Here is a 15,312-nt window from a genome sequence, read left to right as displayed (position 1 = left end):
GAAAACTGCCACAAACAAAGGTAAAAGGCATGCACAACAGGAAGAAGATACAGCATATAAACAACTTTAACATGTCCATCATGCATGAAAGGTAAGGGCACAGACAAACTACAGAGAAAAACAAGAAAAGGACATTCTGTCTCCAATCTGGTGCCTATTGAGTCCCATAAATATGTGAGTCGCATGTCCCGGTGGCAGAGCTGTTCCCATGAGTTACGAAGGCAACTGTGTGGCCTCCATCTGGGCCTGTTTACCAGAAGGCTGCCATCTGTCAATTTGTTAAAATTCTTACCTGCAGGATTTGCAGCTGGGGGGCCCTACTGTCCCCACAATTATACACAAAAGCACTGAGGCAGTTGGTGACGTACAGAGAGAGCCTTCAAGGCCAAATGACTGTGCTGCTTTTTGGCCAATTTCTATAAAATTGGAGAATACGGCACCTCTCCACCTCAATTTTCTCATCTGTGAAACAGAGTTCAAAATGCCATCTTCCTCACGTGGGGCATTGGGGAACCTGAGTGTGCCAGTATGCAGTAACTGCTCAGGGGGTTCAGACCCCAGCATACCAGCTGTTATATGACTGTGGGCTTAGCCTGTCAGGCCTCATTAAAGAAGTCCTTTCCTGCCTCTTCTGTATGAATTTGGGGCCAAGTGGACTGGTGCAGGGCTTGCTGGATAAGCACAGAAAGAGAGCAAGTGCTCACTTGGAATGTGAAAGAAAGTAGAAACGGTCCCTCGTAGAAGAAGTAGGACTTTCTCTCTGTCACACCATCTCCTAGGATCTTCTGGGGCCAGTTTTGGGAGCTGCTGGCTTCCCAGCTGGGTCTCTGCATAACCAGGCTTTGCTGGCCTCCTGGGCCTTGTGTGTGAGCCAGGGCCTGTGTGCTGAGAGTCACCACAATAGTCTGCTTTCCATTCTGCCTTTGAGGTGACATTCCAAATATACACAGAACTGGAAATATTCACTTTCCTGGGCACTTTGACTTCTAGTTTACTTTCTCTTTTGTTGTATATCATAATCTCTTTTTGTTACATTAACTTTCTAGAGAGCTGGCGTTGCAGCAACAGAGGTGGGTAGATAGCAGGGGATGTGTGCGTCCCAGTGACTGGGGCAGGGGGACTTCCTAACTGTGAGTTCTGTTTTCTCTGCAGGAGATAAATGGCATCACCGCAGCACTGGCTGAAGAGCTCTTTGAAAAAGGTATGTGGCCAGGAGTCCCTGAAATACTGTGTAACTCACCCAGCCCTGTTAGGCAGCTGGGGACCCAGGGTGGCGCAGAACTCCGCCTACGTCTGTTGTGCTGGGCTGATGAGTCCCAGCCAGGGCCCACCTCCCTGGGGTTTTGCCCAAATTCCTGGATCTGGTCCACAGCTGAGCCTGCCTGTCTACTTGCCCTGTGGGCAGCCAGGTCCGAGAAGCTATGGACCTTACCTTAGTACTCTTTTGAGTCTCTGTGTTGGGGGCTAACCCCAGGCTCAGGATCTAGTCCGAAGCCCTGAGGTGGAGTTCTGGAAGGTAGGTGGCAATGCTGCCCTCTTACACCTGGTTTGTCCTTACCTGAAAGAGGTTAGACGTCAAACAGAAGCCAACCCGGGGTCGTGGCCCTGCCAGAGAGCATAGTAACAGTAGCTGACGTGTAATGAGTGTTTCCCGTAGTTTAGCCCTGTGTTGGGCATCTCACTGCCTTCCTTCCGGGATGTGCAGATGAGGACACTGAGAATGAGAAGCCTGGGAACCTGCTTCAGGGTACATGGCTGGGAGGAGCAGAGCAAGGACCAAGTGCCAGTCTGTCTGGTTGAGAACCCTGCCTCCTCACAGGTGCTTCACTGGGCTAGCACCTTAGGCCTCCCCTGATCACAGAGTGTTTGCACAGTAGAGGTTGTAGTGTGAGTCTGCTGCCCGAATGCCCCCTCGCATCAGCTTTATCCCAGCTCAGTGCCTCAGATTTTGACTCGGCCTCGCCTCCTGGAGGCTCCCCAGCCGCACATTCTCATGTCCCTTCCTTTGTAATCACGTGTCCTGGGTCTGCCCTGTGCCCACGTGAGCTCAGGACCATAGCTTTGTCCTGAGGGTGCTTGCCAAGTGCTTGTTAACTGTTGGCCAGGTGGGCAGGTGCCCTGGCTGCACAGTGGGGCTGGTGCTGGATGCTCACCCTGTGGGGCGTGGCTGTTGCAGGAGAACAGCTCCTGGGGGCCGGAGAGGTCTTTGCCATCGGGCCCCTACAGCTCTATGCGGTCACCGAGCAGCTACAGCAGGGAAAGCCCACGTGTGCCAGTGGGGACGCCAAGACTGACCTGGGGCACATCCTGGACTTCACCTGTCGCCTTAAGTACCTTAAGGTAAAGCTGTGGCAGCTTGGTAATGGAGAGCCACTCCGTTGTGGGCACATAGCCCGTGTGAGGCATAACAGCTCATTGGCTGGCAGCATGTGTGAAGGTGGCTGAATGGGCCCTGGGAGAAGGAAGGCCATCCTGGGTGTTCTTGACACTGTGCTTCTGGCTGTGAGCACCAGGGGGCGTTGTGACCCAGTGCCCCCTCGCTCAGAACCTCGGCTTTAGCCTGCTTTGTTGACCATGCATGTGGTGAGTGAAGGTGCGTGCCTGCTGTGAGTCACGTTCGGCAGCTGCTGCAGCACTGCCTCGTGAATGTGGCTGGGGAGCAGTTGCAGCAGCATCCCTAATTCAAGCCCTCTCTCTGGCCACAGGTTTCTGGCACAGAAGGACCTTTTGGGACTAGCAACATTCAAGAGCAGCTCCTGCCTTTTGATCTGTCAATATTCAAGTCTCTTCATCAGGTGGAGGTAAGGCCCAGGAGCCCTGGAGTTTAAGCAGGGCTGAGCCCATGTGGGTGTGGTCTTGCATCTGATCATCTATAGCTGGAGAGTGTCTGGATTTACCCATAAGGCACTGTTTTCGCATTTGTCAGTATGTGGCAGACTCTGTCTGGGGGGAAGTCTGGCCTACCTGAAGGTAGAGAGAGAGGGGCCTCCACTGCCCTCGGCTGGTCTGCGTGTCTCCACTCCGGGCACAGGCAGCATTTGGACAGGACAGAGTACCAGTGCTTTGGCTCCCTCCTTCCATTGCTGGAGCTCAAGTGCTGGGGGTGCACCCTGAGGGTCTGGCAGAGGGCCTCTGCCTCCCAAGTCTGTGCCTCCCAGGGCAGGTTGGCAGAGGGCTTGGAGGGCTCTCTGCTCTCTGGTGTGCCCACGCCTGATGCTTTGTATCACTCCCTACTAAACTCCTGGGCTCACGATGCCATTTTGTTAACATTTTTTTAATGCAAGGGGACCCAGTAACAAATTTAAAAAATGCTTCAAAGCATCTGCTTCTCGAGCATAGGTTTTGCGTTCAGCCCTGTGCCCTTTTGTACACTTCTTGATGGAAGCTTCCCAACGGCCCTGTGAAATGGGTACTTTTATTCCCATTTTACAGTTGAGGAAACAGGGTTAGGGAAGTAAGGAGGTTTGTCCAGGACCACGAAGTTAATGAAGCTGGGATCTGAATCCAGCCAAGTCTAACTCCAGAGCCTCTGCTACCCGTTGGACTATGCTGCCTGCACATTCCGGGCTAGTCTCAGAGAACTGGAGGCCCACATCCCTTGATGGGAACCTGTGGTGCATTCCTCGACCAGTGCTGGCTGAGGAAGGGCTGGGAAGTGAGAGGAGGGCCCACCCTAGCCTTAGCCCGCACAGGCTGAGGCCCCAGAGTCGGAGTCTCTGTATGGGTAGTACTCACGCACGTGCTCTGGCCTCTGGCCCACCCTCCCTTGCAGGACTGCCGAGGCCAGTGAAGTAGGGCTGGGTGAGCAAGAGGGCCCATCACCAAAGAGCAGAAGCAGAAGGGGCAGAGAGAAGCCCCTTGCTCGCAAGCCCTGCTTTCCAGAGCCTGCACTTCCCATCCACCTGCCAAGCCCCAGCCAGCCCTTACAGAGAAAACGGAACATCGAGCTCGTGGTTTACTGTGCACATCGCTAGATTCTTCGGAGAATGTTTAGTTAGCACTAAAAATTGGGAAAAAGAGAGACTTAGGGTAGAGTTGCCTCCTGCCTCTTAGGATTTGGGTTTATTGATTGTTGTGCTTCTGTTGTGTGTGGGTGGTAGACACCCTTTTCCAAGACTTCTGATGGAGCAATGATGCCATTTCTGAGACGTAGTTGTTCTCTGTTCCAGATAAGTCACTGTGGTGCCAGGCACATACGGGGGCTAGTTGCATCGAAGCCCACCTTAGCCACAATGAGCGTCCGCTACTCCGCCACCTCTATGAAGGTAAGCTCCACCCATTTCCTGCCTGGGGTGCTGGCTGAGAGACAAGGTCCTCCACAACGGTCCCCTCTGCACTGAGGATGGGTGTGAGCATCACTGCTGCCTGTCAGAGACAACAGATGCTGGACTGTCCCCTGGGCAGCGGCACACTCGTGCGGGTCCTTGTGGTGCTTGACAGTTCCTGGGATGCTTTAGTCTGTGTCTTCATCAAAAATCAACGCTGTTAGGGGTTCCTGGGTGGCTCAGTCAGTTAAGCATCTGACTTCGGCTCAGGTCATGATCTTGCAGTCCGTGGGTTGGGGCCCTGTGTCGGGCTCTGTGCTGATACCTCAGAGCCTGGATCCTGCTTGGGATTCTGTGCCTCCCTCTCTCTCTGCCCCTCCCCCACTCGAACACTTGTGATCTCTCTCTCTCTCAAAATAAATAAACATTAAAAAAAAAAGATCAATGCTGTGAAACAAGGCAGCTGAAGGAACTAGGTCTCCCCTGCCCCCAAAAAGTCACTGGTTTTGGATGTGAACACATTGCTAGGCAGTGGCAAGTGGCAGAACGTTTATTAGATTGATAAAAATGTTTCTCCAAGGTTAAAAAGCCCTGGCTTAGCACTTGTTCGTATCTTGTTCTGAGTGGACTTTAAGTAGATAGGTTGTGGAAATGCTGGTCCCTGTCATTTGTGTGTGAGCAATGGAAATGCTCAAATTGAGAATGTCAGGGGTTTTTTTTCTATTTACCATTTTATGGATTGCGTCTTAGTAGTGTTAAAGTCCATCTCAGGGTATAGAACAAACATAGTGGCTACTTCTGTGACTTACAGTGTATGATCCAGATTTGGGTTTGAAGACTCGAGGCCGCTGGCTGAAATAGGAGGCTTATGTAATGAGCAAGGGTGTGGGGCAACTCGGCCTCTGTCCAAGGCACTCCCTGCTGCCTGGCTCAAAGGGCCCAAATTGGTTCATTGAGGGAGGAGAGGTCTTCTGGGAAAACAAGGCAGACCTGCCTTCCTGCCCTTTGATGGTGCCCCTGCGTCCATGCTGCTACCCTGCAAAGTAATGGCTAAAAGGGCCTACTATCCTCAGTGGGAACCATAGTGCCAGTCTGGAAAGCACAGTTGCCTGGAAACACCATGAATTCTGAGCTTCAGCTCCTGAGGTTTAAGCCAGAAAAGGCATCACCACGAAGCATAAGGCTCTTCTGGGTTTGAAAAGCATTTGCTAATGAAGCAGGGTCAGAGCATATCCCAAGTGGCTGTTATGTTGCTAAGCTTTTCAGTTATTTCGCAATCATTTAAAGCTGTATGAACTGAAGCCCGTTTTAATGCAAGTTCACTTCCACATACTAAATATGCTGAAGCCCTTCCTGAAATTTTGCAATGATTGTGTTGCGTGAGGGCCAAGTGTGGTGCTCAACAGATGTTCTTACATAGGAAGTCCTTGTTCCCGAAGCCTCGGAATTTGATGAGTGGGAGCCAGAAGGCACGGCCCTGGAAGGCCCTGTGACTGCTGTCATCCCCACATGGCAAGCACTGACTACTCTAGACCTGAGCCACAACAGCATCTCCAACATCGACGAGTCTGTGGTATGCTCTCAGTAGCAGGCACCAGGGGCTTCTCTGGCCTGATCAAATCCTGAGGTTGAGTATTTGACTTGGCCTCTTCTAGAAGGACCATGGAAAACCTGTATCCAGTGCTCTGTGCATTGCTTGCAGTTTTTAAAGTTAATTTCAAAGTGGGCTTAATTAAAATAGGTGAGGTAGTGGATAGAGCCAAATGAATCCTACTGATTACATGCACATTTGATATAGAAACACAGTACGTGAAGGAATTTATGCCCAGGGGGTAGAGTGGAAAAATCCATGTGCCTGTATAAGAGTGACATCCAGATGATATTTGGGCATTAGGAGAGTAATTCCTGTATTTGTGCCTTTTGGTGGGGTTGGGCAGGGTTGTAGAAGAGGGATGGGCTTCCTTCCCTGTCTGGGACCTTGCATTTGTCATTTTTACAAGCCAAGTGTCCTATACAAACAGTGGGTCATATTCAACACTGGAGGCCCGGTGTACTCCTGGGATGTGCTGCTGGGTGGGCACTGGAAGGTCACATCAGCAGCCCTGCAGAAGTGTCCAGCTGAGGGATCCGTGGTCAAGAGGAAGCATCCCACCAGGCGCAAGGGCCACCTAGGATCCCTCCTCCCAGAGTAACCTCGAGTACTTCTTTTGTTTCACAAGAAACTGATTCCAAAGATTGAGTTCCTGGACCTGAGTCACAATGGAGTGCTGGTCGTGGACAACCTGCAGGTAATTCATGTCTTTTAAGGACCACCACCTGTGGGCTTCTCAAGGTCCCATTCTCCTGAGAGTTCAGGAGGCTGATGCAGCCTTGGGAGTTTGGCCATATCCTGGGGTTTTCTCTCATAGGCATCCCAAAGATGTCTGGGTGCACTAGAGGTTTACAGAGCCAGGGGCTGGTAGTGTTTCTTTAGGGTCTCAGTGATGCACTGGGCGATTGTTGCTCTAGTTTCAAAGAATGGGAGAAGGTATGGAAATATAACTCAAGCATGGTGAAGATGATATGCCTCCATCACAGCGATGGACAGCGCCTGCCCTGTGGGCCGTGATGCCTCTTTGGGGGTGCCACTGGGCCATGGTGCATGCATGGGGGCAGGGGGATTCCCTTGCCAATAACTGTCCAAGGGAAGTGGGCGTTTGAGGGTGGAAGGCCTGCTGCACCTTTAGTGGCAGCCTGCTTTCTTGGGAGCCTCAACTTTAACCAGTGTACCCTGTTTTCTATGCTGCTGCAGCACCTGTACAACCTCGTGCACCTGGACCTATCCTACAACAAGCTCTCCTCCTTGGAAGGGGTTCACACCAAACTAGGGAACATCAAGACCCTGAACCTGGCGGGCAATCTCCTGGAGAGTCTGAGTGGCCTGCATAAGCTCTATTCCCTGGTCAACCTGGATCTCCGTGACAACAGGATCGAGCAGGTGAGCCACAGCCCAGAAGGATCTCAGGGTTCTGGGATGGCTATGCCTTGGTATTTGTCACTTTAAAGAAGAGTGGAGGCCGGGCACACCTGGGTGGCTCAGTCGGTTAAGCAGCCGACATCGCCTCAGGTCACGATCTCGTGGTTCATGGATTCGAGCCCCGCATTGGGCTCTGTGCTGACAGCTCAAAGCCTGGAGCCTGCTTCAGATTCTGTGACTCCCTCTCTCTGCCCCTTCCCTGCTCGTTCTCTCTCTCTCTTTTGCAAAAATAAATAAATATTTAACAAATAAATGAAGAAAGAAGAGCAGGAAGCTGCCTTTCACTGCCAAGAGGCCATCAGACGTGTTGCCCTGTTGGTGAAGCATTCAAAACAGGGATGATGGCAGGGAACTCGTATCTTACAGATGGAGGAGGTCAAGAGCATTGGCAGCCTCCCGTGTCTGGAGCACGTGGCTCTACTGAACAACCCTCTGAGCATCATCCCTGACTACCGGACCAAGGTGCTAGCTCAGTTTGGAGAGAGGGCCTCCGAGGTAAGCTGCTGGGGTAGGTCGGCTCTGTCAGAGAAACAGTCTGGATGGAGTCTGGCTTTTCACAGGCAACACTGGAGGTGATGTCCACCGTTTTCTGCCTGCTTGCTTCGGAATGACATCTGGCCCTTAAGGGTCTTTTAGTTCTGGGAATTCTGCTGCCTCCTCAGGAAGAGGCTTTCTTCTTCTATGGGGACGTCAACTGCCGTGGTTCCCACTAGCTTCCCTCATGTCCTCTCTGTCAGAGCTTCAGGCCAGGAAGACTCCCCGTGAACCAACAAGCACAGAGTGAGGGTGGAAGGACTGTCTTCAACTTGTTAAAAAGTCAGACTTTTTTGTGGGCTACAAACATAAAGGGTTTGCCCGCCTTTGCCAGTATAGTCTAGCACAGTGTCTGCTGCCTGCTGAGTGTAATCTGGCCACCTGCCACCATGCCAACTGGACAGATCCTTAGCCAGATTCACCTGTCTTTCTGGCCTCAAGCAGGCCCCGCCCCCTTCTCCCCAAATCCCGGGCCAGAAGATACCTGGGTGTCTTCATCCTTCCCCCACCACCCTCCTCATCTCTTTTCAGCCCCGGTGCCCCTTTCTTCGCACCGTCACCAAGACCATGTTCACAGGATGTCCTCCTCCTACCCTCCCAGGCTGCATGGTGTGGTGTCAGCTCCTCCCGCAGGTCCTTGGGACCATCCTTCATTCGAGCACACTGCCACCCCTCACTGTTTGCCAGCCACAGTGTCCTCCTCTATTGGCGGATGGGGGTCCTTGCTCTTCTGCCTGTTCCCCCGCCCAGCAGCCCTCCCCTTGCTCTTCACTGATCTGAGTTTTGCCATAACTGGGGGCTTGGTTCAGGTCGCTGCCCCCACGCCCAACCACCCAAGAGGTCTTCACAGTGGATCCTGTACCCTCCCCTTCTCAGAGAGGGACTCCAAAAAATGGACCAGGTGGTGTGGGAGCTCCCAGGTCATTTCCATGGGTGGCGAAGGGCTCACCTGCCAGGGGGCAGAGCCTCCCTTGGCCTCCTGTGTCCTGTTGGGACCTGGCCCACACCTCAGCAGGGCCCCTGCCACTCTGCCCCCCTCAGCCCCTATGCTGACTCCATTCTCTGACCTCTGTAGGTCTGTCTGGACAACACGGCAACCACAGAGAAGGAGCTGGACACCGTGGAAGTGCTAAAAGCAATTCAGAAAGCCAAGGAGGTCAAGTCAAAGTTGAGCAACCCAGAGAAGAAGGTGGGTCTTTATGTGGGAGGTGACAGGAGTGATGGTGAAGAGCCAGCTGAGGAAGGAGCTGGCTCACTGTGGAACCAGGCTGTAGAGTGCTCAGGTCCACTGCATCTCAGCTGTGCCTCTCCATGTCCTAGCTGCTTGACCTTGGGCAAGCCACACCCCCTCTCCTCACCTGTGCAAGGAGGGTGGTGGCAGCACCTGCCACATTGGGTTGCTGCAGACTAGGCCGGACCGCCTGCACCATCACCACGCTTGTGAGAGCTGGGAGTTCCTCTCTCCTCCCCACTGACTATGCCGGGTTCTGTGCTTTCTGATCTTTCTCTCCTCTCCCGGGCTGACTTGAGCACTCCTCCTCAGATCGGTGAGGATTCCCGGCTCTCAGCTGCCTCCTGTGTCCGGCCCAGTGGCTCCCCTCCCAGCGTGGCTCCCACCTCTGCCTCCCTGCCCCAGCCCATCCTCTCCAATCAAGGTAATTGTGTATGTGTCTTTCCACCTGGCAGAGTCACACAGGTCCTGCTTGGGCCTCCTGGCTGGGGTTGGGGCTGATGCCGGCACCTGCTCCCTGCAGGGTTCAGACACAGGGAGGGCATGGTGCTGTCTACAGGCTAGCGCCTCTTGGGGTGGCACAGAGGTGGGGGGGGTGCCAGCCTGAGTTCAGTTGTTTGCTTAGCTAGTACCCCCCGGTTGGTCTGAACGCCCACATCGCAGTTCCTGTAGAATCCCATGGGTTTCTGATGGGGCCGGGGGGCTGCCCTTTGAACAGGCTCGGGGCTGCTGCTCATAAGGACCCTAATCCCTGATAGGCATTGCGGGCAGATTGGTTCCTTGTTAACGGGAAGCCGGGCCCAGTGACTTTCTGGAATCGGGCACCCCGGCCCCTGTGTAGGGAACTTTCTTTTATTGTTTCCTCACCTCTGTGGTTCTCACGGTGTGATTCAGCCCCCAAACACTGCGTGTGTGGGGCCAACATGGGCTGTCCGTGGACCCATGGAAGACCAGTTCCCTTCACCCGCCCACTGTCTTAGCGTTTTCAAAGGGCTTTCACCTCTGAACCCAGGCATCCTCGGAGATGAGTGAGTGAAGCAGGTCCCATGGGAGTGTCTGCTGGCCCGGCCCCCACGGAAGAGGGGAGGGTGTGCCGTCCCGAGTGGAGCCAAGGCTCGGGACACACAGGAAAGAACGCCGCCCGCCCGGGCACCTGGAGACGCAGAACTTGGTGTGAGGTCTTGGGAAAACAGTTTGACCCTATGTTTCAAGAGCCAGAAAAACGTTCCCACCCCTTGACCTGGTAACCCCGCTGGTGGGGATTTTATCTTAGCGGGTTAAGTTAATTGGGAAGGGGGAGGCGAAATGCTCACTGCAGCGTTATTTACGCCAGCAAAACATGGGATGTGACAAGTGTCAGAGGATGCAAGGGAGATTGAGCTGTGGTACAAAATGCTCTGCCACCATGACATCAGAGAGAGGGGACCTGGGTCGGAAGAAAGGGGAAGTGCTCGAGTTAAATCGGAAAGCCCATGGCAGGGCAGCACACCAAGGTCATGACCGTGAGATTAGGGGAGAGAGTTCAGGAGAATGGAGTGGTGGTGTTAGGGGCCAGAGTGATTGTCAGTCTGCTTTTGTAACACCCTTGACTGAGAAATTTTGGTTTTATTTTTTTACCTGAAAGGGAAGGGGGGTTTGTATCCCAGTGAAGAAGCTTTCCTGCCTCCTTCCCTGCTACTGGGCCAGGGCCCTCTTGGGGACTGCTGCCTCAAGCTGCCGTGTCACAGCACCGGCTGGTCTGCTGGCCTGCAGAGGAGCCGAGCCGTGTGACTAGGCTTTTTGGGGGCAGGGAGACGCAACTGGTCCTTGAGGCTGGGAACCAGCCGGTTCTCAGTCAGTATGTTAAATCGACGAACGAGTGAGTGTGTGAATGAACAAGTGAGCAGAGAACCAGATAGTAAAGTGCAGACTGTGGGCAGGGGGATGTGAGGTGTCTGCCCCCAGAGCCGCAGCTGCAGGCAACCCTTCCCCCACTGCCCCACCCTGGGGACATGCCACAGGGTGGCTCGCTGTAGTCTGCTCCCCCTTTCCCAGCTACCGGACATTTAGATGTTGTCTCCAGATTTGCACCTCTTATAAATAAAACTGCAGTGGATGTCTTTGTGTGCACATCTCTTTCCTTTTTGTGAGAAACCACAGAATTCGGGCCCCATCTAGGCAATCTGATGCCGCTCGTCTCATCCTCTGAGTGACCCTTCCTGACCACTTGTTTGTACAGTCCATGGTCCAGGAAGGAAGCAGAAAGACTGTCCCTGTCCACATTTCCTCAGTTCCAAACAGGGTGTGGGTGGGTAGTGGCAAGAAAACGTTTTTTCTCACTAAGGTGGAGAAATGTTTGTGTTCAGCTATGCGCTGCCCGTCTAGGGTCTTGCCTGGACGGGTCGGGGTTTTCCCCTAAGGGAGCAGTTATGCTCCGAGCCTGCTGCCACCTGTAGAGGTGAATATACTTGTGAATAAACTGGGTGCTCTCCAGTTAACACCAGGCCTCTGGTTATCTCAGGAGCTGTTAGCCAGCTTGTTGGAGCCATGGAGGATTGGGACCAGTAGGGGCTGACGTGTGAAATGCCAGAGTTGATTCTTCAGCCAGGTCTGTAGAGAAGTGGTTAGGAGCAGGCACCTGGGAGGCAGTCGGCTCAGTTTGCATCCTGGCTTCCCTGGCCGTGTTCCTTCAAGCAACTTGCATCCTCTCTGAAGTTCTGTTTTCTCAACTGTAAAGTGGATACACCCTACTTCATCGATTCTAAGATGCACCCGTTTCCACCTTGTGACTTGTCTGAAATTGAGATGCGTCTTTCAATCAGTGGCGTCTCATAGTCGCTGTCAGCCAGCTGGTATTCGTGATGGAGTCGTGTGAAAGCCTTCCGTGGACACCTGCTAAGACCAAGATGGCGCCCCACCCACGCATCTTAGATTTGATGAACTGTGGTAAATAACGAGAGGTGCGCATGAGCTAATGCTGGGGGAGCGCCTAACACTGCTCCTGGCTCACCAGAAATGGTCAGTAAGGGCTTCCCTTCCCTGCATCCTTATCAGAGGTTTCCAGATGACCAGGACAATGCCCCTGAGGAACGTGGAGTCTCTTGGGGAGGTGAGCTTGTGTACCCAAGGGAGAACAGGGCAGAATGATGTGGGGGCACTTGTAGAAGGGAGAGCCATGTCTAGAGCAGAGGGCTTTGCAGTGGAGGTTAGTATGTGAGGTGAACCTCAGAGGATGGCAGAATCTGAGCGAGTGAGGGAGGGGAGGGGTGGACTCCAGGAGAGAACAGTGTGCTTCATGCATGGCTGTGTGCTGCTGCCTTCCTGCCTGCATAGCGCCTGCTGCTTTGCTTTTGGGGGTGTCTGGATTTGGGCTGCTGGCCTGGCTAGCTCATGGGCAACGACCTGGGCTGCATGAGTTGTCCTGTCCCTGGGGGGCAGCTGAGCTGGACGAGGGTCCGTGACCTCTGGAGCTCAGTCATTTCATCGAACCATGGTGACTAGTGGCAAAGCCAGGCTGTGGAGGCAAGCCCTAAGCTCCTCCAAACCTCTGCAAAACTGGGGTCGGTGCTCAGTATTGTCCTCACCAGCTGCATTTAGGAAAATGTTTTAAAGAGTCTTTATCCTCCTCCAATGTAGAAGACGTTCGGAGTGAAGGAACAGGCCTGGACATGCTGTGTTCATAAAACAGCCTCAGCAGGGTTTAAGAGCACTGTGTGTTTCTGGGGTGCATGAGTCAGTTTGCTGTCCATGTGGAGGTAGCCTAAGGGAGGGTCAGTGGGGGGTGTCCTGTGGAAAACAGGCCATGGGTGCCAAGCACGGATTGTCCTTGCCAGCCACGGAAGAAAACAGCCTGGAAGAAGGCCTGGCCGAATGAGGGGATCTGAGCCCTTGTGTGTCTGTGAAGCTCAGCGGAGATGTCATGTTACTGGGGGGATGGGGCCAACTTCAGTCATTTCCCTAGAAAGAGGCTCTAGGAGTGAACACATTTCAGGCTCTTGACGGACATACTGCCAAACTGCTCTCCCAGCGGGCAGGCCAGCTCATACCCCACTGCCCACCTCTGCCCAGTTAGGCCAAATCCAGGCCATGCAGTCAGTCAGACTCTTGCCAACGTGAGGCGAAACAGAGGTCGTGTTCCAACTTGCCCTTCTGTGGTTCCCTGTGAGAGGGTGCATCGCTTCCTGCGTTCTTTCTGGCGGCCATTCCTTTGTGGGATGTCTCTTCATCCTGTGGTCTCCTAACGGGGTTTCCAGCTTTCCCCTCCCATTTTTGATCTGGAAGAGCCTTTTATAGATTAAAGACACACACCTTTATCAAGTATTGCAAATACTTTTTTCTCATTTCATTTCACTTTGTTATATCTTAGGTTTCTTACAGAAGTTTGGTTGTTACATAGTCACACACGTATCAGTTTTTTCCTTTGGGTTTAGGTTTAGAAAGTCTGTCCCTGCCCTGAGGTTAGATAAACAGTCATTTGTTCTTTCTTAGAGTTTTTTTAAGATTTCCATTTTTAATGTTTTCTTCTGTGATCCATGCGGCTGGGGTAGGGGGTCTGAAAAGGCCCCAGTCAATGCCTATAGCCTGAGGGCCCAGCCCTGTGTGTTGAATGGCTACTTTCCCTGCCTGCCCTGCCCGCCTGCCCCTGGTCTCTCCAGGAATCATGTTCGTGCAAGAGGAGGCCCTGGCCAGCAGCCTCTCATCCACCGACAGTCTGACTCCTGAAGACCGGCCCATTGCCCGGGGATGCTCTGATTCCTTAGAGTCCATCCCTGCAGGACAGGTAACACCCTCCTCCTGCTGCCGGGGCTTGGTTATCTCTGTGGACCATCTCTTCTGCCTGGGGCTGTCCGGAAGTAGGATGTGCCTTGGCTGGAAGTAGGAGGTGGTCTGGCTGGAGTTGGGGCAGATGCTGTCTCTGCTTGGTCCACTGTGCTTTATGATGAACGGTTTATATTCCCTGTCTGTCGTCTGTCGTCTGTCTGTCCGTCTGTCTCTCAGGGCTAATAGGAAGGAACGGGCAGTTCTCTCTCACTAGGTCCTGGGGGACAAAGCCAGATGGTCCTTAGCCCCTGTGAGTGGACTCTCCTGCGAAAGGCAGTTCAGAAGGCCCTAAGTGGGGATTGTTTGGGTCCTACACTCATCAGGAAGAGCTTCCCTCTCCCCTGTTGCCTGGTGTCCTGGGCTATTCTGCCTGCTCCTGCCTGTTATCCTAGCAGTCTGGGACACACTGTGACTCCAGCACCTCCTCTGTGGCTATAGCTGAGGGTTCTGGAACTTCTCCCTGAGTCCTGGGAAGAGAGGAGGATGGCAAGTGTGATGTGATAGTCTCGTGTGTGGGGAGTGTGCTTGGTACCTGGGCCTCCATCCAACCCCAGCTGTGTTCAGCAGTCCAGAGTCATGGCCCTGTGACCCTGGGCAGTCTGTGGGGTCCTCGCTCTGTCCCCACACTCCTTGGCACTCTTCCCTTCGCTCTCCCCAGGGTCACACAATAGGAGGTCCTGGGCCCTCGGTCCTCCACACTGCCCAGAGACCATTGGGAGTGCCGTGCCAGGTGCTGCCTAGCCTCTTTTCATCGAGTCCTCTCCTGGCCAGTTGCCAGATTGGTAGACTGACCATGTGGAGCCTCTGGGGTGGCATGAGGAGCACTTAGATGCCAGACCTAGAGGCGCATGCTGAGTTGTGGTATGGGGGCGTGGGCTGGGGTCAGACACATGGGCAGGGATCTCAGCCCTGCTGTACACTGGTGGGGTAACTGGATGAGTCTCTGCCTTTCTGGGCCCCAGAATCCATCCCCGAGGGAAGCGGGATGGTGCGGGGCAGGGGGTGCCTGGCTCAGGGTCAGGCACCCAGTAAATGCCAGGGAATGGCTGTGGCAAGTAGGGGGCTCACTTCATGTCCTTCTCTGTCAGGCACCTTCTGATGATTTACGGGACATGCCAGGAGCTGTTGGTGGTGTGAGGTAAGGAAGAGGTTGAGAAGGCATTCTAGGCCTTCTGCACGTGCCCAGCTGTGGGCTAGTGGGAACCAGTTGGATTTTGTTAAGGATCTGTTCATAGGAGTCCTTCAAAACCGTTTCTTCCTTTAAATAAGCACCAATGAGGTGGGCTGTGGTCTGTTTCCAAATGCTAATCCCTGAAGTTTGCTTGACACGTTATCCCATACTAGGGGTCAGCAGATTAAGGACGATCTGGTCCACAGCCTGTTTTATTTTTTACAGCCTGTGTGAGCTAAGAATGATTGTTCTATTCTTAAGCCACTGTTAAAAAAAGAATATGTGGGTGGGGTGG

General features: G+C 53.4%; 1 protein-coding gene across 4 annotated transcripts in view; it reads left to right on the top strand.

The window, feature by feature from the left end:
* Window positions 1–15,312, top strand: part of NISCH (nischarin) — a 35,190-nt gene that overhangs the window by 12,209 nt on the left and 7,669 nt on the right. For 2 of the 4 annotated variants that reach the window (XM_086698029.1, XM_086698030.1), the window contains 12 exons: window positions 1,153–1,201; window positions 2,177–2,340; window positions 2,706–2,801; window positions 4,170–4,265; window positions 5,686–5,838; window positions 6,485–6,553; window positions 7,057–7,242; window positions 7,648–7,776; window positions 8,891–9,004; window positions 9,359–9,470; window positions 13,681–13,805; window positions 14,935–14,984. In XM_086698029.1, the coding sequence (XP_086554155.1) occupies window positions 1,153–1,201; window positions 2,177–2,340; window positions 2,706–2,801; window positions 4,170–4,265; window positions 5,686–5,838; window positions 6,485–6,553; window positions 7,057–7,242; window positions 7,648–7,776; window positions 8,891–9,004; window positions 9,359–9,470; window positions 13,681–13,805; window positions 14,935–14,984 (1,343 nt within the window). Of the gene's footprint in view, window positions 1–1,152; window positions 1,202–2,176; window positions 2,341–2,705; window positions 2,802–4,169; window positions 4,266–5,685; window positions 5,839–6,484; window positions 6,554–7,056; window positions 7,243–7,647; window positions 7,777–8,890; window positions 9,005–9,358; window positions 9,471–10,058; window positions 11,146–13,680; window positions 13,806–14,934; window positions 14,985–15,312 lie in introns of those variants that run through there. The other 2 variants (XM_086698031.1, XM_086698032.1) reach the window with 2 other exon arrangements.

This window comes from Puma concolor, chromosome A2, assembly GCF_028749965.1.
Source record: "Puma concolor isolate L17-30 chromosome A2, mPumCon1.1.hap2, whole genome shotgun sequence".
Taxonomy (NCBI): Eukaryota; Metazoa; Chordata; class Mammalia; order Carnivora; family Felidae; genus Puma; species Puma concolor.
Note: the sequence above shows the minus strand (reverse complement) of the source record. Positions and strands in the feature narration are given on the sequence as shown.